Source organism: Leptonotus elevatus, chromosome 14, assembly GCF_054856555.1.
Source record: "Leptonotus elevatus isolate MCC_2025b chromosome 14, RoL_Lele_1.0, whole genome shotgun sequence".
NCBI lineage: Eukaryota > Metazoa > Chordata > Actinopteri > Syngnathiformes > Syngnathidae > Leptonotus > Leptonotus elevatus.
The window spans coordinates 7,485,116-7,506,648 of record NC_141252.1 but is presented as its reverse complement, the minus strand read 5'-3'; the positions used below and the strand labels follow the sequence as shown (position 1 = coordinate 7,506,648).

At 42.3% G+C, this 21,533-nt stretch overlaps 2 protein-coding genes across 3 annotated transcripts in view; both read right to left on the bottom strand.

Annotated features, from left to right (window-relative positions):
* dync1h1 (dynein, cytoplasmic 1, heavy chain 1) overlaps positions 1-14,603 on the bottom strand; it is a 33,872-nt gene extending 19,269 nt beyond the window's left edge. Inside the window, exons 1-31 of the mRNA XM_086094030.1 lie at positions 14,231-14,603; positions 12,810-12,897; positions 12,031-12,204; positions 11,698-11,953; positions 11,369-11,555; positions 10,763-11,034; positions 10,085-10,312; positions 8,811-9,464; positions 7,841-8,263; positions 7,565-7,744; positions 7,037-7,186; positions 6,797-6,943; positions 6,576-6,716; positions 6,321-6,497; positions 6,121-6,231; positions 5,908-6,027; positions 5,589-5,828; positions 5,357-5,512; positions 5,159-5,272; positions 4,969-5,079; positions 4,674-4,883; positions 4,445-4,591; positions 4,190-4,356; positions 3,935-4,108; positions 2,559-2,913; positions 1,799-1,993; positions 1,350-1,632; positions 1,164-1,264; positions 670-829; positions 337-577; positions 87-270 (exon numbers count right to left, since the gene is read on the bottom strand). Of these exons, the coding sequence (XP_085950156.1) occupies positions 87-270; positions 337-577; positions 670-829; positions 1,164-1,264; positions 1,350-1,632; positions 1,799-1,993; positions 2,559-2,913; positions 3,935-4,108; positions 4,190-4,356; positions 4,445-4,591; positions 4,674-4,883; positions 4,969-5,079; positions 5,159-5,272; positions 5,357-5,512; positions 5,589-5,828; positions 5,908-6,027; positions 6,121-6,231; positions 6,321-6,497; positions 6,576-6,716; positions 6,797-6,943; positions 7,037-7,186; positions 7,565-7,744; positions 7,841-8,263; positions 8,811-9,464; positions 10,085-10,312; positions 10,763-11,034; positions 11,369-11,555; positions 11,698-11,953; positions 12,031-12,204; positions 12,810-12,897; positions 14,231-14,480 (6,396 nt within the window). The 5' untranslated portion in view covers positions 14,481-14,603. The remainder of the gene's footprint in view (positions 1-86; positions 271-336; positions 578-669; positions 830-1,163; positions 1,265-1,349; positions 1,633-1,798; positions 1,994-2,558; positions 2,914-3,934; positions 4,109-4,189; positions 4,357-4,444; positions 4,592-4,673; positions 4,884-4,968; positions 5,080-5,158; positions 5,273-5,356; positions 5,513-5,588; positions 5,829-5,907; positions 6,028-6,120; positions 6,232-6,320; positions 6,498-6,575; positions 6,717-6,796; positions 6,944-7,036; positions 7,187-7,564; positions 7,745-7,840; positions 8,264-8,810; positions 9,465-10,084; positions 10,313-10,762; positions 11,035-11,368; positions 11,556-11,697; positions 11,954-12,030; positions 12,205-12,809; positions 12,898-14,230) is intronic.
* A 1,250-nt stretch (positions 14,604-15,853) lies between these two features.
* tmem30b (transmembrane protein 30B) lies at positions 15,854-21,253 on the bottom strand. Of its 2 annotated transcripts, none has more exons than XM_086095712.1 (8): positions 21,124-21,253; positions 20,656-20,854; positions 20,215-20,322; positions 19,922-20,029; positions 19,048-19,138; positions 18,839-18,976; positions 18,083-18,289; positions 15,854-16,622 (listed from the first exon to the last, which is right to left on the bottom strand). In XM_086095712.1, exons 2-8 carry the CDS (start codon positions 20,842-20,844, stop codon positions 16,444-16,446), a joined length of 1,020 nt encoding a protein of 339 aa, XP_085951838.1. In that variant the 5' UTR covers positions 20,845-20,854; positions 21,124-21,253; the 3' UTR covers positions 15,854-16,443. The 2 variants fall into 2 exon arrangements, with proteins under 2 accessions (XP_085951838.1, XP_085951840.1); XM_086095714.1 differs by having other exon boundaries at positions 21,198-21,246.
* Positions 21,254-21,533: the final 280 nt, after the last annotated feature.

Here is a 21,533-nt window from a genome sequence, read left to right as displayed (position 1 = left end):
TGACATCAGCTCTGGGTTCATACCTTAGTTACATTATGATTATACTTTATCTGGAAAAGTCATACCAAAAAAAAAAATCCCCTTACCTCTTGTTCAGGGAGGTTCTCTGCAATCTCGTTCTCATCAACGACCTCCCCGCGTTCAAACTTCTCCCTTTTGATCTTCTGGATGCGTTCTCGCTTCACATTACCAGCGCTTATCAGCACGCTCTTGAGAGCTCGGAGGCCAAAATCGTAGTGACTCTGGGATGACAGTTGCTCGTCACACAGCCTGAAATGGAAGATAATATCAGTAACCACGTTCTGTGAAATGCAATTTGAAATGACTTTTTCTTACTTGAAGAAGGGTACGATCTTCTTGGCGAGGATCTCGGCTGTGCGGAAGCCTTGAGAGTAGAGCATGACCTGGGCGATGAGCTGGCGGTCCGGCTTGGTCATGGCCAAGCTGCGGAAGAGCTTCTTCAAGTTGTCGGGCAGGTTGGATCGACCTGCGTAGCCAGGATTCATTGTGATGAAGATGGCCATGTCTGGGCTCACCTTCACCTGCTTGTTGAGGAGCTCTGTGGTGACAGGCACACCTGAAGGGATGACAAGAGATAAGCTTCATAGTGAAACAATTTCAAGCTGTTTTCCCCTCCCTCTTTGACATGGATTTTGGAAGTTTACATACTCCTGTCTCTGTTGGGGTTGCTGTGTTCCCTCAAGGCCACTTGGATGTACTGGACTTGCTGAGAGACGGCAGACAGCATCCTTTCCTCCAGACGATTGAACTCATCAAAGCAGCCCCAAGCGCCAACCTGACACAGTCCCACGAAGATACGACCCATGGCCTAAAATTAAGGAGGGGAAACAAAAGATACAAATTACGCAACATATACACAATTTAAAAAACAAACATGTGTAACGTGTACTATATAACCGTAGTAGCACTTGTGCTCAAGCACTCTCTAGTGGTACAATATATTTTAATCTTTAAATAGTGTTTTTAAATGTTCCTATAGTTCAATGCTGTACTAATGTTTCAAGTTGTGTGTAATGTTACAGTGGCCTACAATACCAAACCTACCTCAAGAAATAAAATCTCTGCTTGGTTTTTGGTTCACGCTTAGGCCTACTGTATTTTAATGTTGCTGATTTAGGGTGGCAGCACAATATGAAGCGTACCTGGAAGTCGAAAGTTTCATCACAGTTGAAGACCAAGACAAAGCGACCAAGCTGGTGACCCAAAGCTTTCACAGACTCAGTCTTTCCTGTGCCAGCAGGACCTATAAAAATACAGATTTATGAACTAAGATCAGTTGAATCTCACTTTTAAACAAATGCTTAGCAGCAATCAAAAGGCAAACAAACCAAATGGTGACCCTCCGAGGCGAGCTTCCAGAGCTTGAGTCATGGTCAGGTAGCAACGGTCGGTCAGCGGCGTCTGGACGAGCTTATCCTGGACACCCAAGTATTCGAAGCCGTAGTTGAACTTGGCGTTGGCCATTTGGATGGATAGCTGCTGCAGCACGTCCGTCTGCTTGGGGTCGAAGTAGAAGCGCATTTGACTGAGCCACTCGAAGGACTTGGGGTTGTCTATCTTGTTCTTGATGAGAGCCCTGGTCACATCACGTTGGTGCACCAGCTCAGTGATCTGATTGGGGGAACAGGGAGAAGAAAAAGACATCAGATGATAAGGAGTATAAAAATAACAACAAAAAAGATCAAGTGACAAATCATAACTCAGGAAACTTGTAAATTGGAGTGAAAATACCACTGCGATAATAAAAAAAACACTTCAAGATTATTTTTTTTCTGACCAAATGTTCTAGTTTCCTCCTGCGAAGTGGAGGTTGCTCCATCAGCACAGTGTCAGCCAGCACGTTGAGCGTGGCCTCAACGTTTAACAGAACCTCTTGAATGGGGCTCATATCCCCACCGCCGGACACTGTGATCAAGGCAGACTCGATGTTCTCGGACCAGGCAATTTGGGTGGACAGCACCACCAGCTGGGCCTGTGAAAACAAAGACAAAGAGGTTACACAAAGATTCACAATCGTCTGACGATAATCACAAATCACTCATTCAGCAACTTTCCCAGGGTAAAGTATTTTTAATTCCATTTTAAATTAAATTGTCGACCATGTTGTTTAAAATACATAAATGATGTGCATCTGCTCTTAAAAATCCAGAATAAAACCACATATTTATTTAATTTAAAATTATTTTAAATTATTTACAATCATAAAATACATACCAACATAGAAAACATTTCAACAACTAAGCGATACCACATGATGTACTCACTAACCTTTGACTGGTTTGGTCATTGTTTTCCAAGTTAAAAGCGGATGCTTGCAAATGTTTTATTTTGATAAAACACAAAAGACAATCATTTTTGCTTTCATGAAGGGCTACCGAAATCAGAGAATAATTAGCTGAGAGGCTGATATTTGGGGATTAAACAACGGCTCTAACGATTACTCGATTAGTAAAACAGTTGTCGATTAGTCGTCAAATAGTTGATTACTTTTGACACCTCTCGTGCTTTAAAGTAACATGAACAGCATGAGATCCAACCTGATAACGGTCGATCCAGTTGATGTACTGGCTCAGGTCGACAGCGGTGCCCTTATTGAAGCCCGTGACCTCTGTGACGGATTCTGCCAGCAGCTTGGCCAGCGTCACCCTCATCTCCTTCTCCACCAACGTGAGCCACTCGTTTATCTTGGGGTGTTCCGTGATGGAGACGGGCGTTTTGTAGACGACTTCCTCGCCCTCGCGGGATGATATGCCCAGCACCTCGGTGTTGTCGTCATTGAGCAAGATGCTGGAGACGCCGGCGAACATCTTTTTGAAGTGCTTCTGCAGTTTGGCCACGTTCTTGCTGTTGCCGATGATCTCCAGCAGGTCCTCGTCTCCCACAAAGTAGAATCTGGAATGAGCAGTTTAAAATGGACATTATGTGATGTTAAAACAGTTCCCAGGCATCTTAATAAAAGGTCTCTGATGGGCGAATGACAAATTGTAGCATATATTTAAAATCCACTTATGACACTATGGCAATTGGAGACAGATTCAGAGCCTCTGTGTCCAGACTGAAAATGACTGACGCTGGCGCAAGTGTATATGATACAGTATTTCTGCAGTCACTCAACAATGGTGGATCCCATAGATGGGGAAACTCGAGGTGCAGTTATGTAAATTAAACCTACTGGGACGTAACAGTGGGGCAGAGGAACAGAATGGCATGACTAACTGGTTTGGTTTTTGAAGAAGTACTACATGGCATCAGTTATGGAAAGTGAACTGGCAAACCATGCAGCTCCTAGTAACATTATTAAGCAATTCTATGTGATCTAAAATTCATATAATTTACCATTTGGGACTTCAATGCAAGCCACAGCTAACGTCAACGTTCTAGCACAAGCAAGGCTAGTTTGTCTCAGTAACTGACTAAAAGAGGAGAAGAAATATTGATGCAAACGATTTCATACTGTTGAAGCAGATTTTCCAATCTCTGAGCCGTTTTCCCATCACTGCGCCAATGCAAAGCCACTGAACAACCGGCTAAATTCATGTTACTAAAGTAGTTGTGTCTTTATGTGCTAGTGTCTTTCTTTGATGAAAGCACACACACAATCAAATTAATCACATTGCTTTGTTCTTAGTGTTGTTTTTAGCATTAGCATTCTGAGTCCACAGACTGCTTCTTCTTGAATTTTTTGACAGGCAATAACAGTTTGAAAGGGTGATTAGGACACCTACTGGATGTAAGTGGAACAGCAACAACTGTTTAAATTCAAGTAGCCTACAATATATGGTACTTGTTTCATTTCAAATTCATTGCAGTGGCATTAAGAGCCAAAAAAGGAGAATTGCGTAAATGTCTCTAATTAAGATTTGTTTTCCTTTTTAAAAATCAAGTCCCACAACTTATTGAAAACTGAGTATACCTTGGAAATGAGGATCTTTCCCTCTCCAGGTATTCTCCAAGGGCCTTCTGGATTTTTCCAAGAAGGTCAGCCAGCCTCTCCAGGGACCTCTGCACCCCTTGTATGTTCAGCACGTCCATCACCAGCGGAGACTTGGTCACTTTCTTCATCAGAGCCAAAAACTCAGTGCTGATACTATAAAAACAAATCATTTGGAGTCAGGTTACATTTCAGTTGTTGGCTGCTCGTATGAGATGAAGGTGGTTCTTCGTTAACCTCTGGAATCTTTGAGTTTCAACGGGCAGCAGATGTTTGATGTCGGCACTACCCGTAAAGATGCCCTCCAGGTAAACCCATCGACGCTGGACATCGATCCAGACGTCAAACAGAGCCATAATGCGATTCAGTTTGTCCTCCCAACTCAAAGCGTCTTCCTCAAACACCTGATGGAAAAAAAGGGACAAAAAAGCGTGTTATGAATGCAGTTTTGCAGGCAATAAACACATAAAATTTATGCCTTAACATTTTTACCTTGTAGTATGGCGACAACTTCATTGCAGACACGCTGTTGATGTGTTCTTTGACTTTGTTAAAGAGGTCATCCCATCCTCTGATCAGTCGACACTTATTCTGGTAATTTACCAAGTCGAGCTCGTAGGAGTTCCACACCTCGCGGATCTGCAGATTATCCAAAATTTATAAGCAAGCCAAATACTAAAACCTAAAAGTTATGAACCAGTAGTGCCTGATGCAAGCTCACCTGTTTGAGGAACTCTTCCAGAGCCATCTCTCCCTGGGCCACCAGGAGCACATCTTTCACGACCATCTCGTTCTTCTGTAGATCCACGTCCCAGATCTGACCCAGGGTCAGTTCCGAGAGCACCCAGTTGACGTGCAGACGCTTCGTCAGCTGCTTCCAGTGGCGGTCTTTCAGAGCCTCAGACTTCAGCTCGATCACCAACATGTTTACCTGTTAAAAGCAACAAATAAGGCTTACAATTTAATTGAGACATTTTCTCATTAGTGTAAATTGAGGGTATAAGAACCGCCTTGACCTTGAGATATCCCTTGAGCAGCCTCTGGACATACTCATATGAAGCATACTGTCTTAGCCTTGCTTGGAAGTTCTTCAACTGGTTCAGAAGAGCGTCTAGATTTTGACGAAGCTATAAACAACAAAAAAAGGGACACGTAAGAACCAGAGTATTTGAATAATAAATATAACACTTCAGAGTTATTTTTTACCTTGCGTGGTTGAACAGACACCCATGGCTGCTCCTTCATCTGGTCAATCTGCTCCCACACCTTGGAAAGCTCGGACCACACCTCCTTTAGGTCATGCAACTCCTCTAGTGCTACCTACAATTTCGAAAGAACAATTTGCTGTTTAACGGCAACAGAAATTAGGTCGTTTTGGAGCTTTTTGTAGTTGTTCAGTCTTACCTGAACCCTCTCCTCACTGCCGCTTAGCAGGCCGGTGTCAGTGAGCTCCAGGGCCTCTTTGGCACGGGCACACTTCTCTCTTTCAACCTTCAAACGACCGAAGTTGCCTTCATAGATGGTTAGAGATTGAAGAGCCTCCTCAGGGCGTAGGTTACCCTGATGGACATTATTAAAGCATTAGGTTCGCTTCTGGCTCACATCTGGCTGTAAACAATGCCTAATTTCTTCTTACAGCGACTGGTTTAGTCTTCTCCCAGTCGTTGAGCAGATCAGTGGTGCGGTTTTCTACGGCCTTGTCCTCCTGGACGATCTTCATCTGCAGGTTGGCCACCTGCTGCTGGATAGCCGTGTCCTTGCGCTTCATGATGTCACTGAAAGCGCCCCATTCACCCTCAATGTTATCAATGTAGAGCCACGACGGAGGGAACTGGAATCTCTGCTTTTCCAGCAGCCGCTGGCCATTACGGAACAACTAAGGAAGAGAATCCCAATTGAAACCAGCCCGCATTGTGTTGTTATAATAAAAATGTGTGTTAAAACTGTTTACTCACGTCCACATTTTTCTCAAATTGCTTGATTTTGCGCTTCAGAGTCTGGACATATGTGATGAAGTTGACAGCGTCCGACGTGCTGGCTGTGTCCACGGAATGTTGCTCCAAGTCTTGGCGGGACTAAAATGACAGAGAAATAATGTCACGTAATGTTGATATTATAAAGTCTGTCTTTGTAACACACATCCAAAAAAAGAGGACATCATAGTTCACCTTGGAGATTTGAGAATGGAAGTCCTGCATGTTTTGACCGAGCATCTGGCCAAATTTGCTGAGGACCTCTTTGTGCCACGAGTCATATTTCAAATTCACCTTTGACTGTACCTGTTAAGTGAAAAGAAAAACCAAGCACATTTTGCATAGGATAGCTACATATTCATGTAAAAAAAGCAAGCACAAACTGTTGTCCTTACTTTTCCATAGTCAATGACTACCGGCCCAAACTCTTTTCGTGTCTCTGCGTTGTCAAAGGTTCCACGTGCTTTGCGGATCTGAACAAGAAGAGCCTGCCACTTGGTGAGGTCCTCACCCAGACGGTTGTAGATGTTCTCAGCCTGCATGTCCCACAAGCACTGGTACTGCAGCCACACCTGAATGCAGGCAAGCACAATTGATAGTGAATAAAAGCGCTTATAGTTCACATGTCAATCAGGCTGAGCAATACTTGCCTTGACATACTGCTCCACCTCACCGACTATGTCTTCCACTGCATTGTAGGCCTCCTCCAAAGCTGCAGGCCCGTCCGGCATCCTGGTCAGGGCATTGCGGTAGAATTTCTCCTCCTCTGATAACTCGTAGTGGACCCCAACCTGGTGAAGATTTATCAACTAAATGTGGAATCTTGGCTTGCCTCAGTGGTGTCATAAACCAAGATTATTATATTCCCTACCTGGTATCTCTGGCTCTGGATCCTGGGAAGTGAAATGATAACCATCTTCCAAGAGAACATCTCTTGGTAGAGTTTGTAGCGACAGTCTTCAATGGGTGGATTCAAGTAGATGACCTGGTTGGTGATCCTCAGCTCATGGACGACATTCTGGAGAAAGGAAGTGTTTTTTTTTTTGGTTTTTTTTTTAATGGCGATGTTCACAGCAACTTTAGAATCAACTTGATTGTCTATGATGCTGACCTTGATCTTGGGCTCACCCCCTGGTTTATGGCTCGCTTGAGGAGCCTCTGTGTCCATGTCGACGTCGGCTTTATCCTCCACTTGGCCGCGTAGAACCTGGGTCCAGGCCTTGAGTCCAGCCTGCAGACGTACTCCCAGGATACGCTCAATCTAAACAACAAAATGAATTCAGGAGTAGCACGAATATCAGCTGGTTTGTATATTCTCTCTGTACTGTCCAGGTACGCCAGTTAACTTCTACATTCCAAAAACATGCATGTTACGTTAATTGAGTACTAAATTCTATCGATGTGAATGCGATTGACTGGTGACTAGTAAAGGTGTACACCACATTTCGCCCAATGTCAACTATGGTAGGCTCCAACTCCAACGAGGACTACAGGAAATGGATGAATACAAATTCTGGTATGCATGACATTGACTTTTCAAAAAAATAAATAAAAAATCCAGAACAGAACTCCAAATTGTACCACTTTTGGCATTATGAAGGTTCCATTGAATTTGCTTTCATTCATGGCACCAATCTACCTCGATGTCAAGCTTGTTGACCCAGATGGGCAAGTTGGAGTAGGAGTGCAAGTTGAGGTCATCCACAGCTTTTTGGACCCGATTGAGAATGTCTGAGAAGGTCTTGTGGTCAAACAGGCATGTATCTAGGGAGCGGACCTCCAGATCTATTTTCTCCTCAATCAGCAAAAGATCATCCACCTGGAAACATCACATGATACTCAAATAGATCACTCACCAATCTGATTTTACAAAAAAAAAAAAAATCCTAACCAAGGATAACTAGTCCACACTGACCTTCTCCTGAAAGTTGAAGACCGTCTCAGCCAGTCTCTGAACATAAGGATCCAGCTTGTAGGACTCCCACACCAGAGTGATACCCTCAGTAATGAGCGCCTGGACCTCTTTCTTTAGGCCGGCCACTAGTAGAGAGATGGAGGACCTCTCCTCCACCTTCTCGCAAGTCCTCTCGTAGGTACGGACACTTTCGATCAGAGAGATAGCGAATGGGTAGAGTTGGTTGGCTTGGTGGGCCTTGTTGACGATGGCCAGCGGCACACGGAAGCTCAGCCACTTGAGGTTGCGCACTTCTTTCGACAGGGTGATGATCTCTGGGTGGAAGTTGACTTTGAGTTTGAGCATGTTTCCTGTGCGACCTCGGGCACGGGTGCTTTCAATGGTGAAGATGCGGCCAGACACTCCAAGGTTGCGCTGCTGCACCTGGTATGGGGGGGGGGAGGGAGGAGGAAAAAGGACATTCTATTTAGAAAGAAGCTACTGTTAAGTTCTGACTCTCAGCTGTGACCTTCTTCACCCAGCTATAACCCACGTCTTATTTTCCAAACATCTCATTCTCATCTATTCTTAATTCCTCAAACTCACCAAAATCTTGCTGGCTGTTCATGATTTTTTTTCATTGAGCTCCATGCTTAAGTGTTTTAAGTTTTTAAATCAAATCCACACATATTGAAGCATTTAGATCAGTATTTGCTTGCCTGTTGAAAAAGGCAACTGAGTAGCTGCACATGAGCTTGGGAGTAACTTAATCGATGCCGTGATGTGGAGGAAGCAACATGGAGAGCTTTGTTGCTAGCAATGTAGCATTCTCTTATGCACACGTGCTAGTGAGCTGGGGGCATTTCTTTGGGCGAAGTCGCAAAGGGGGAGAGAGTAAATGTTCGTGCTCGCAGCTTCAAGACTACATACTCCAGCTATATATGGACCTTAATTGCGTTCTCCCCCTCAATAAATAGCAACCCCTTTGTACCTTTCGTGCCCAGTCGTCGAAGATCTCTTGAGTGTTGAGCTTGGCCCTGAAGCTATCTCCATCCTGCTTTAGCTTGAGTCCCTCCACATGATTTTCCCAGCCCTTGCCGAGAACATCCTCCACTCTCTTCATGTAGGCCGTCAGCTGGCGGTCGATCTGCTTGGCCCAGATGATGGATCCCGACACGGGAGGCAGGTCTCGCACGTGGCTCATTTTGCACGCCTGGCTCTGCGGGTACTGCACCTTGAACTTATCGTGCAGCGACTCAATGTCATCCTTCACACGCTGAATGAGCTGCGTCTGGTACTCGCGGATGGCGCCGCGGATGTGCGGGCGTACGAAGAGCGCGTTAAAGCGGGAGAAAATGCGGAACATCTCATTGGCATTCTTGGCTGTGCCCAGCTGGTCACGCAGGCGGGCGGTGATGCGGGTCTCCACGCGGTCGATGCGCTCGTCGTATCGCTTCATGGCGGCTTCCCAGGCTTCCATGCCTTCCTTGGACACATCCAGGCCGTCCACCTCTTTGACATTTTCGTAGGCTAGGTTGACCTCCTCGATGGCGTTGGCGTCGGCCGCGTCGAAGAGAACTCCGGCTACTTTCATGTCCTGAGGCTCCACTGTCTCTCCTGGGGCATGCTGCGGCACCGCGGAGACCTGGAGATACACAGAGGAACAAAAAGTTATGATTACATGATTCCATGATAAACGTAAATCAGTAACACTCGAACACGCAGACCTCAAGTATCACTCAAAAATTTGTCAGGGGCTACAACCTTAAAAATCAATAACATTTTTTTCTGGCCCAAAAGTAGAAACATTTTATAAAACTCAAGATGAGCTCCACAAAATTACAACTTGATGCAACAGTCAGTGTTGTGACAGTGACAATCTAGATGGTGTTTTTCTCCCCCAGTGACTCAAAATATAACATTCCAAATTTAGAACAAAAAAATACATTGAAGGATTATTTTTGTTTTAATTTAGAGGTAGAAAAAAAAAGATGATAATAATACATTCCAAAAAGGAAAATCCTATACACTTTACAAAAAATACAAGCTGATCAGTACTCGAAAACAATGAAATATGATTTTGTTAAATAAATATTTGAACAGTAAAAGGTTAAAAAATGGGAATAAAAGGTTGAACGCTTGAAACTCACAGTAAAAAGAAGAACCATTTCATATGTCAGCTTCTCTTTTTATTCAAACTGGATCACATTAGACAGTGTTGATATTATTTTTTGTTTGGCCCATTAAAAATTTCAGTATGCTCACCTGAGGCCTCAGCACACGGACAATGACGGCCCTCAGCTGCTCGTGTTGCCTCCTGAAGCGCCTCATGTGATCCAGGCGCGACTGGAGCTTCCTGTGGGCGGGACTGAGGCGCCATACCATCTTCAGGTTCTCTTCTCGCTTCCTCTTCACAATGTCCCTCAGGAGCACCTGGAGTTTCTCATATTCATCCTCCCAGGTCTGGAACACCTCGAAGCAGGCCACCATCACCTGTACGAGAAGAACATACAGTTAACTCCTATATACTGGCCGTTCAGCATTTGTAATTATTAATTTTTTTAAAGGAACCCATTATCCATTAGTTGCTGTGCTCAGGGCAAAGAGAAAAAAAAATTGTCTTTGGCGCCATCTCTTGGAGTATTGGTGTTACCGTTAAGTTGAATTAATTAATTATGTGTTTTCATCTGCATTTCAGTGTGTGCTTGAAGAAATCTTGTGCGCAACAAAAGTGAAATTGAAAGTATGTTTGCCTCCCACCTAGTAATAGCCAATGTAATCTACTTTGCCAACATTTATTTTTGTGTGTGTGAATGCAAAACCACTAATTTAATTACTTGTAATGTTTGTGTAAAGTGAGAGTGCTCGTATTTGTTTGCTCATTGATAGCTTCAGATGGACAACAAGTAGAAGTGGTTGACCACTTAAATGTCCGACACAAACCTTTTCAAATTCCTCGTAGGCGACATGCATGAGCTTTCTGGTGCCCAGCACCTTCAACAACTGCGAGCTCAAATCCCTGGAGATCGCCTCGACTAGACGCAGGGCTCTCTGAATGGGGTACTTGGTGTTCCTGATCTTCTTCAAGTGCGTGAATATGGCCATCAGAGCCTGGCGGATCTTGTCCAGCTCAGAGGCAGAGAGCAGGTCATTAAGGGGGAAGTCTTTCATTAGGGGGTTGTAGTCATTGACAGTTTCCACCGCCTGTTTGAGACCTATGAAGGAAGGACAAATATGCTGATTAGCAGAGGCGAGGCATATAGAAAAAAAAAAAAACTACATTAAACATGAAAACATTATTTTCTCTGCTCTCCAACTGTGGAACAGACTTTCTGATCACCTAAGATCCGCTCACACTCTGAGTACATTTATATTTAGCTTGAAAATTGTGTTCACTGCTCCTTTGGCATAAATCCAAAATATTATTTTAATATCTTTGTCATTGTCTCAGTGTTTATTTTACTGTAATCATGTTGTTATTTTTTTTTTTTTATCCTACTATGGATTGGTCTTGTGTATAAAGTTGCCATACAAGTAAACTTAGCTCACCAGTGTCTGTATCAAAACTGACAGTAGCGTGAAAACGTTTGCCATGCTTGAGGATGTCCAGCGTGAGCAGAACCTCTGGACTCTCCCTCTTCTCCTGGATCCTGTTGAGGGCCCGCTCCAGATTGAGCCAGAAACTGATCTCCTGCAAGGCGGTGCCTGATGCCGGGTCACGGTCCAGCTTTGTGACCTAGAAGGCGGTGGCACATGAGTAGGAATGAGGGGAGCTCGGTTTAGCAAACATAGAATTCATTCCAAGTATTCGTTTTTGCTTTTCCTATCGCTTTTTGCATCACTAAACCCCCAACATACCAAATTTAACAATGTCTTACTTTCTGAATCTCCCTGATCCAGCGGTTGACTCCAGACTGTAGCTGGTTCAAGAAAGTGGGATCTTCCACTTTATCCCCAAAGTCAGTGACTTTAGGTTTCTCGCCACGCTCGTAGCACTGCTTGGCGATGTTTGTGATAATAGGGTGGATGAGCAGACTGATCTCAGGGATCTCGATGTTCTGCTGCAAGTGCAGGAGGCCCATCTCCAGCTCTGCGATTTTTTTCTCCACGGAAGATGCCATTTTGTCCCCGTCCCTGCAGAGGAACCAAAGCATGAGCATGGTGGACTATCAAGGGAGCATCATCCAATGGAATTGCGAGGAATTATTTACCTGTCTGCCTTTCCGGACTCACGGATGTACGACTTGAAGAAGGGAGAGACAGCATTGCTGATGAACGAGTGGAAAGTCTCGTAGGGCGAATCCTCGCTCAGCGTCAGGACACGGACTTGGGTCGATATGGGTTTGTCTGCATCAATGACGCCAGTCCTCTTAATAAGAGCCAAACTGCGAGAGGGAGTATTTTGTGTGTGTTAAAAAGGGCTGTTGGAAAGTTTCCACGGGAATTCATGGAAACTGTTTTTTGTTCCCATTTAACTCAACTTCTTTTTCTACATCCCATCTCTCAAATATTGTTCACACAGCTGTCAAAATCTATGATACACAACAGATATGCTGAGTTTTAAGGGAGCATGAAAATGGCATGCTGACTGCAGAAATGTCCACCAGAGCTGTTGCCCGTGAATTAAAGAACACAAATAAATACAATAAGACTGCCCATTTGAGAGTGGCCTTTTATTGTGGGCAGCCTAAGACTCATACCACGTTGTCTAATTATCTTGATATGATACCGGCTCTCGCCCAAACTCAGCTTGAATAGGCTCCTGCTCACAAGGGACAGTATTAAAATGAAAAGACGTATAGTATATGGACTGATGTTTGTTTGTTTTTTAGGCCGGCATATCAGTAACAGTTGAATGTTTCCATTTGTTGTTCTTCAATTGTATGATGATTGTGAGTTTATTTGAACCGCTTTCAATCCTATTTATGGGAAGTACTATATAACTTATAAAGACAAAATGAACATAAATGACTTTTGAATATGGGTTTACCTGTTGGTCTTAAGCCCATAGTGTATGTCGATGCTGATGTTGTAAGTGATGCACTCCTTCTCTTCCTCTCCTTCATCGCCAACATCCTCTGGGAAAACATCACATTATCATCAGTTGTCATAAACTGCATCATTTGTATTAGGATACCATCAATAGCCTTTTATTTTTAACCTGAGGACCATCTAGCTGGAAGGAAACTGAATATAATGTCTTCATTGATATGTGATGACTCACATGGTAGAAGCCACCACCATGACTCTCAAAAGTAAGAATGATTCTTTTCATTTACATTTAGTACAGTAGTTGTACTTAAGTAGAAAGACAAAACACAAATACTTATTTAAAAAAAAAAACTGGCAAAATTAGAAGTACTGATTCAGCTTCTTCTGTAAGTAATCGTAAAAAATAGTTAATGATAACTGAAAAATACACATAACCTTGTTGGTGTTGTATCAGGGCAGACAATTTCTAAACGCCACAAGGTGTGTTTTTTCCACTGGCACAAGACACTATGCAGTCACCACAAATCATTTGTGGCCATGGCCGTGGCCCACAACAGTGAGTCAACAGTTTTAACCGTCTCATTGATTTTGATCGGAAACCAACGCTGCACCACTTTGGGTGTGTTAGCAATGAGTCTGCATCAATAAACATGCTTATCCACGGTATCCCTTCAAATGTAACTCTACAAGATACACAAGCCACTTATGTGAGAGTACTTTTGCAACCTCTTCCGAGAGTGCAGTGGTTAGTTTGCAGTGACTCTAACGTTATTTTTGCTCTGATTTGTCAATCGCCAGAGAGCTATATTCTTAACCTGGTGTGAAGGGCTACTTTGCCGTGATTATAGCGTGATGTGTAGGTTGCTGGGAATAGTTCTTCTTTTTTTCTTTTTTCATGCAATGCGCGTGGTTCCTTCCTCGCTTCACTCCCGTCTGTGTCATTTCAGGAAGTTTTCATTTTGCCACCGAAAATAAGTTGTTATCCGCATTACCAGCCTAACCCTAAGCATGACCCCCAGAGCAGGGATATCAATCAACTCCCGAGTGGCTGCAAGAATTTGTAAACAAAGTACAAAAATAAAAAAACACAAACTAAAAAGGTGCAAACCACGAGCTGATAAACATTCACCAGCGCAGAATATGTACTTGTAGTTCTCGCGCGATTCAAAATAACGCTAGGTGGCGAGCTGCCGGTCACGGCAAAATAACCACTGCGTATATATTTTCATAGAAACGTCGACTCGTTAGCCACGCCTATGAAAATTACGAGAGAAAGAAGCAGGTCAAATATAGCGTTATTTGTATTTTATGTTTAAAGAGTAACAAACATTTTGCTAGTCCATGTCTATAAATTAATGGTCAACAGGCTGTAGCCGAGCTAGCTAGGTTAGCCACCCAAGAATGACGAAGAGATTTTACCTTTAAGCGCGCTTCTCTCCACCAAGATCGTGTGGACTTGAGGATCGCCCAAGAATTTCCGCATCTGCTCCACGGTGCTCTTCTCCTCCAGGGAGGTTTCCAGCGAGGCCGGGGTCTCGCCGCCATCTTCCAGGAGCAGCGGGACAAGCTTGCGAATGTGCTTCTGGAGCACCGAGGCGTCCGCCACCGTGTGAACGGCCGACACCTCCATGGAGCCGCTGTTGTCGTCGCCCCCGCCTCCGTCTGACATCCTGCGAAGCGGTCTGTGACCACCGGTAAACACCGAACGACGAACAAAAGAAACTCGACTTGCTCTGGTGGAATGGTCTGCGGTAACAAAACTGGGTGCCGCTGTCAAATCGCACCACCTCGGACGTCAGATTTGAGCGGGGAATTGTGGTATTTGTAGTTCAAAGGGGAAGCGTTACATAGAACCTTTCCCATTAAAACTTCCTTACCCAGAATGCAGTGGACAGACGTTGATTATTTTCATTAACGCATATGACCGCTAGAGGGAAGAAGGGTGATGTCTCGTTTTTATAATACAAAGCATATCTGTGCCATCAAACGTTTTGTTAATTTCTACGACTACCACATATTTTTATTCCTTAATATTTGTCTAATCTATATCTCTGGTTTTTTACCATAAAAAACTCAGCATTAAAGATTCAATTTCAAAATAAAAAATGTATTGTCCAAATTCAGAATTTGAAGCTTAGCTGAACACACCGATTTGAAAAGTTTCTAACTCGTCTTTGATTTAAAAAGATGTGTTAGAAATTCCAAGTGATGGCACAAACTGAATTTCGAATTGTAAGCACTATTAAGTGCACTGATTTTTTAATTTCATAATGAGCAACTCCAACTGAATTTTTCACTGATTTTTTTTCCTTTTTTGGAGGCCGCAGACGACAGATTTTTGCTCCAACTATCTGATTCTCCAATGGAACGAGGAACGTGCAGTTTATCTAGCATAATTAGACCGAGCATAATAAATACCAATTTAGGTTTGTTTTTATTTTACTTGCTTACATTAAATTTAAACTCTTTTAAATTCCTCAATGTTGAACTTTGTTTGTTTTTTGTAGGTTTGATAAATACAAGTATAAAGTAAGTAATACTTCTGATGTGACCTTTTTGATTCCCATCACTGCATAAACTATAGTCAAGTCAAGTCATCTTTATCTAACCTCAATAGTGTTTGCCGGAGTGACTCGCGATATGGTTACCGTGAGCATATAAAGGGAGTTTTTTTCGTACCCTTCCCAAAGCCCTGGAGGAATCTTGAGAAATGTCTGCGCTGGGTTCACGTTTATCGTCTGCTTTCTCGTGCACATACCTAAAAAAGGGTGTGCAGTTTTATTTTTTGTCAACGGGTGGCAGTAGCGATTCGAATTTGAAATGTCTGCTTTGTGTGAATTTAGACATAAAAATATATAGTTTAATTGATGAATCTGGAGGCTGAAGCTAGAGGGGAAAATACATGCAGTCATGACATTTGGACTAGATGCCAACTTCAATCATAAAACAATAAAAAAATAATTATAGGCTTACAACAATTTAACAACTCACTTTTTCTCCATTTCATTTCTGGGCATTTGTACAGGAAGTTCAAGCTTCAGATTGCTTTTGCATTGTTTTATTTTATAAATAAGGGCAACATGTTAAGAAGCTGTACAGAAAAGTTTCCAGTAAAATTCCATTACCTGTATTTACATAACCCGAGAATTTTTTTTTACGTACTAATGTAACTTACTAAGTAAATAGTAAATACAGTATGTGTAGGCTATGTTGGTAATTTAAATCAGCAATTCTATAGTGTCAAACAGAAGAACTAAACTACAGTGGAAAAAAACCCTAGGCCGAGAAAAAAACCCTGTCAAATAAAAACATTGTATAAAGCAAATATACTGTACTTAAATGCAATTATCTCCATGTGCAAATCTGCTTGCATCGCAGTAGATTAATCACAGAGTAAATTCGCAACCAGCTGTACAGACTATATGTTCTTCTTATAATTTTACCTTTTGGACAATGTACTTTCAGGTTTGTAACGGCAGTTGCTGTTAACAAACACCCTTAATACAAGTGTGAAGGGTTTCCTAAACTTTCCCTCATACAGAGCCAAATCTTCATGTCTACACTATCAAATGTCCAATTATTCGTAGTGTGCATTTCAAAAAAAGTGGCTAACAGTCAACAGAAGGCCTGGCTCAGTCTTCCTCGGGGAACTTGAATTTGGCGTAGACAATGAGCATGACCACTGACATGACGACACACAGCGTCCCGATCACCAGGTAGGCAATACCAAGGAACTCGTTCTTGCCCCCCATCCATGACACGTTGCTGAACACCACCTTCTTTCTACCGTCGAAGCTCAGCACGGGATAATCTGGGAGGGGGTTAAGGGAATACAACGGTGGGGTACAAAATAAAATCCTTCTTTTTGCAGCTTGGAGATAACAGTTGAATATGAGCTGAGTTTTGCATTCTATTTCAGTATGTTATTACTATATGTTTTTATAAAGTACAATATTTTAGAATGCTATTTTCCCTTATTACAGCTATAAAAAGAAGTCTAATAAAACCAAAAACTACTCATCCTGACTGAGTCTTGACCAAGGTTATTTTAGTTAACGAAAAAAGAAATACAACTCAAATTCAAAAAACTATTTCGTTAACGAAATAAAATAAAAACAAAAATGCTTTTCAAAAAACGAAAACTAACTGAAACTACATTTACAAAACTATAATTATGGCAAACATGTCCTTCGTTTTAGTCTTTGGTAATTAATTTAATGCATGAGCCTTTAGGGATGATTTTAAGTAGATTTATTTAACCGGAAAAAGGACGTTTGAAAGTCACACAGAAGTGATATCATCTAGAAGCAGCCAATAAAAAAAGCACCTGCAGATGACGTCACTCCGAGGACACAATGAAATGCAACGCTAGGTAAGAAATTAGTTACTTTTCTCATTTTACCATGGTGTTTATTAAATATTGCGCACAAGCAGAGGTGGGTGGCAAATCCTGGTCCAGAAAGTAAAAACCCTGTCACTGTTTGGCTTTAACCCCAGGTGCTAGCTAGCTAGCTAGCTCCCATGGTGCTTGTTTACCTGCTAGGGAGCGAAAACTAATACTGAAACTAACTAAAACTAATACAAACTAACAGAAGCACCTTGAAAACTAATTAAAACTAGCTAAATTTAAAAAACACAAACTCAAAACGAAATAAAAAACAACTAAAATGAAAATTCCAAAACTGTAATAACCCTGGTCTTGACCAAGGTAGAGATATGCACAACAATACTGCCCCCTAGTGTTATTTTATAAGTATTTCTGAAATTAGGATTGTGCAGTGTCATCAGTTTGGTATTTGTATGTACAGATTTCTATTTTATTGCTTATTCCTCATGAGGGCAGCACAGTGTCAAGAGTAGTTAGCACATCTGCCTCACAGGTTTCAGGTCCAAGGTTTACATTTCTGCTACCATTTTGAGGACGTCCACTTGGAGGTTCCACTTAATTTATTTATCTATTTACATAAAAACATGAACTCAAAATGTCCCCCCCCCGTCATTGCACTCATTCTAAATGTGTGAAATCGGAGCCTCGCCCAACCTGTCAAACTGGTTAGGATGACTCGCTTGATATTCTAACATGTCACATGACACTTTCAAGAGCACAACTCCGTGTTCTGTTTGTTACCTTCAATGTGCAAACAGCCTATACCCGATTTGTATATAAATCTAATTAAACTATTGTACTGTACGTATATGTGTAAAAAGATGAGTATGTTCTGTGCTTAGAAGACCAATCCCAAATAAACAGGACATCATGGACAAGGATACTGTAAGCGATATTCAGAGAGTAGTTTCCAGCTGGCAGGCCATTGGCGTAGTCCCCCTCGGTAATCCGCCGGTACAGTTTGCGGAAATCTGGCAGCGCGGCCCTTCGCATCCACACCAGGAAGTCTTGGTTGATGAAGCCGTTGTTGGTAGGGTCCGACGTGTCCAGCTCATAAGCCGGTCTGGGCCAAAATGGCGGCTTCACGGTGCCTGTAAATCAATTGCAAAAAACATTTACATTCACACCTATGGATGATTTGGAGTCTTCAATGAATCTAACAAGCATTTTTTAGAAAATGTGTGAAGAAGAATACTCAGAAGAAATTCCAGCACTGCCTTGAGTGAATTTTTGGTTAAATGGTATGTTGTGTGGCTGTGGGCTGAAAAAATATATACAGAAAGCCTATGGGAGATAAATCCTTTCTAAATTTTTTAAAATGTTAATTTAAATTTTTTTTTTACTGCAAAGCTACATAAAAAAAATAATATATATATATATATATAACTGGCCATGATGATTATCTAAGATTACCATAACAAAATTACATGAGATTTCGGTGGGAAAAATATCTTACATATGGTAAATTTGAGAAATAGTCAATTTCGTTTTTGCACTGCATACTAACGTTATGTCAAGCTGGGTGACAGTATCGCGGCTGACACTGTCCAGACTGTTATCTACAGCCAATCAACACCTTTATTTGCTTAAAAAATCAGTGAAAAAAATCTGGGAACACAACAGGGGAACACAGTACTAACCATTGAACGCATTCCTCAGCGGCGTAATAGTAGGGTTCCTGAACTTGGTGTTGTAATCGGTCCACCAAGCGATCCCTTTCCCATCCAAGGGCACCTCCCTTTGCTGGCCGTTCACGATCTGAAACAACCTGAAGGTGTCTAACGGGAACAAAGGAAGACGTGAATGAAAAAAAAGAAAAGAAGAGACGATCAGGATGAAACGCACGTACCGTTAAACATGCTGTTTGCTATCGAGCCACACGGCACAACTGGTCGGTTGTTGCCATCAAATCGATAGGGCGCACATTGATCAAAGGGTTCCTTTGGAAAAGATCAGAAAAACAATAAGACCCAAATGTTTACTAGAAAAGATCATATATTATCAATTAAAAGGGACATTCAGTGATCCATAGCGCCATCTAGTGGTGAACCAATAATTCATTTAAAAAAGACTCAATAGTATGCCAAAAATAACTTCTTCTTTTTTTTTTTACATAATCATAAGTCTAGTAATAATTAATTATATTACATGGGTGCAGTCTCGCCTTACTAGAGCTGCCATGTTTTCGTCGCCATCTTCCTGCTACGGATGCCCAAAGGACAACTTTCGACAGCAGCTTACCTTCCACAACTGGGGCCTACAGTTGGTCGTCACTTGCTCCCGCGATTTGGGCCTCTCTTGTCACTTTCTGCTTTGCTCTCGCAAGCTTTTTAAAAACATTTTTTTAACTAACTTCTCCCGCAGCTAGCAGCTCTTGCTAGCCACTTCAACCTATGGGTCCGACAAACTCCTGCTAGCCGCTCTTGTCAGCTGCTCCGGCTAATTCCGTCTCGCTCGGTCTTTCAGCGTCGCTCGCCGGGCTTCACAAGATGCTCGTTTGCTCACGCAAAATAAGAATTGGCGGTAGGCTTGCAAAATGTGGTCTCTCTGAGCCACTGTAGTGTGCGTGCTCCTAATGCTATTATTTGACCCCTGAATGGCGCTAAGGACTACACACTGGGTCTTTAATGCATAAGCTAATGATAAAGAAGAAGAAGCCTTTTGTCAAGAAACAATGTGCCGACTCAATTTCAGTTAAACTACCTGGCAGTGTTTTAGCTCACCTTGAAGTAGGACAGATCTCCGTAAAGCTGGCCGTCATCTCTGGAGACGCCGTACCTTCTGTAGTTCTGGAAGTAGTTGGACAAGCCGTAATAGAAGAACACCGGCCCCTGTCAGAGACATACCCCAGAAAAAAGCGGTCAAGCGTCAGATGTAGGAGCGCCGTTTGATTGTATTTGATGCTAACATATAGCCAGATAGCAAACTGATTGCTTTATCTGGGTGTAATCCCCCCCCCCCCCCCCATCACAAAAATGTTGCACTTGAACATATACTGTTTAATATTCCAGGGCACCTCAAGCAAGCTGTTGATGTTGAACTGTAGCGTGCAAACACAGTCCCTCACGTCAGGGTCTGAGCACCTGAAGCAAGGCGAGTCCTGTTCCACGCCCGTGTAGTCAAGCTGTAGAAGAAGGAGAAAATAAATTTAAAAAAGGCTAATGCTTGATTATTGACGAACCACCAGTGTACCACATTACTCATATCACACCTTTAAAAAGGTCAAGAGTGTGGTATTATTTTCAAAGCCGTTATGCCTAAATAAACACTGGAACAGTAATTCCATGGAAATATTATTTATATACTGTATTCGAAATGTTTTAGTTGGAAATTACATCCCCACCTGTAAGTTACATTACATTTGCATCAAATACATTCCGACTAAAATGGCTGCATAAAAACAAAACAAAAAAAGTGTCCTACAAAGAGTCCAGGGGTGTAAAATTAAGCCTTTTACCTCCAGTACTTGAATGCTGCGTGAAGTGATCAAGAGGGCAACGCCGATGCCGATGAAGGCCAAACCGATGAGAACAAACCCGGGGATGATGATGCCAGCAGAAAGCATGGGCTGCCAGGCTGGTAGCCTCTGCTGGGTGAAGGCAGTGTTGTCAGGCCGGTTGGCCGACTCATTCTCTTCCTTTACCATTTTCTAGGCTCTGTGGAGCAAAGTGACAATCAGATTTTGGTCCATTTCTTAAATTAAATGTGTTCAGATTAATTAAAGCAACTTTTTAAATTCTGATATGTATTGTTTTCTTTACAGTACTTAAAAAGTGTTTTAAGGAACTGCGACGCAAACGTTTACTTCCTGTAAAACCACCAAGCAATAGCCAGACCCCAAGGTAACTCAATCACACAGACAATCAACAGCTTGGGATAAATTAATCATAAATATCTATGTTAACAATTTTTAGCGTTTACTTACACAATGACGACTCAAATACCGGAAAAAAAAGTCCCAATTGCTTTTTACGGTAGGCGTGCTGCACAGCGGCTCACCTTTACCTGTCTTCTTCCTCCTAGTTTTAAGCCCCGCCTGTTGTTTTTCGCCGTTATGACGTCATATATGCAGGTGTGCGCATGCGCAGACCCGAGAGCAGTCTAAAAAGTCAAAAAAAAATCGAATCTATTTTTTGTCTTTCTCATCTGAAAGACCTGAACATGTATTTGTTTTCGTTTGTTTACGTATTCGCTTTGTTGTAGTGACCAAATACGGAAGTGTACACATTTTGAAGCGCTCTTAAAATAATAATAATAGTAAAATTAATAATAATAATAACTTCCCCCCCCTTTTTATTTTTATTTTTAATAAATAATAATGACCTCTTATGTTCA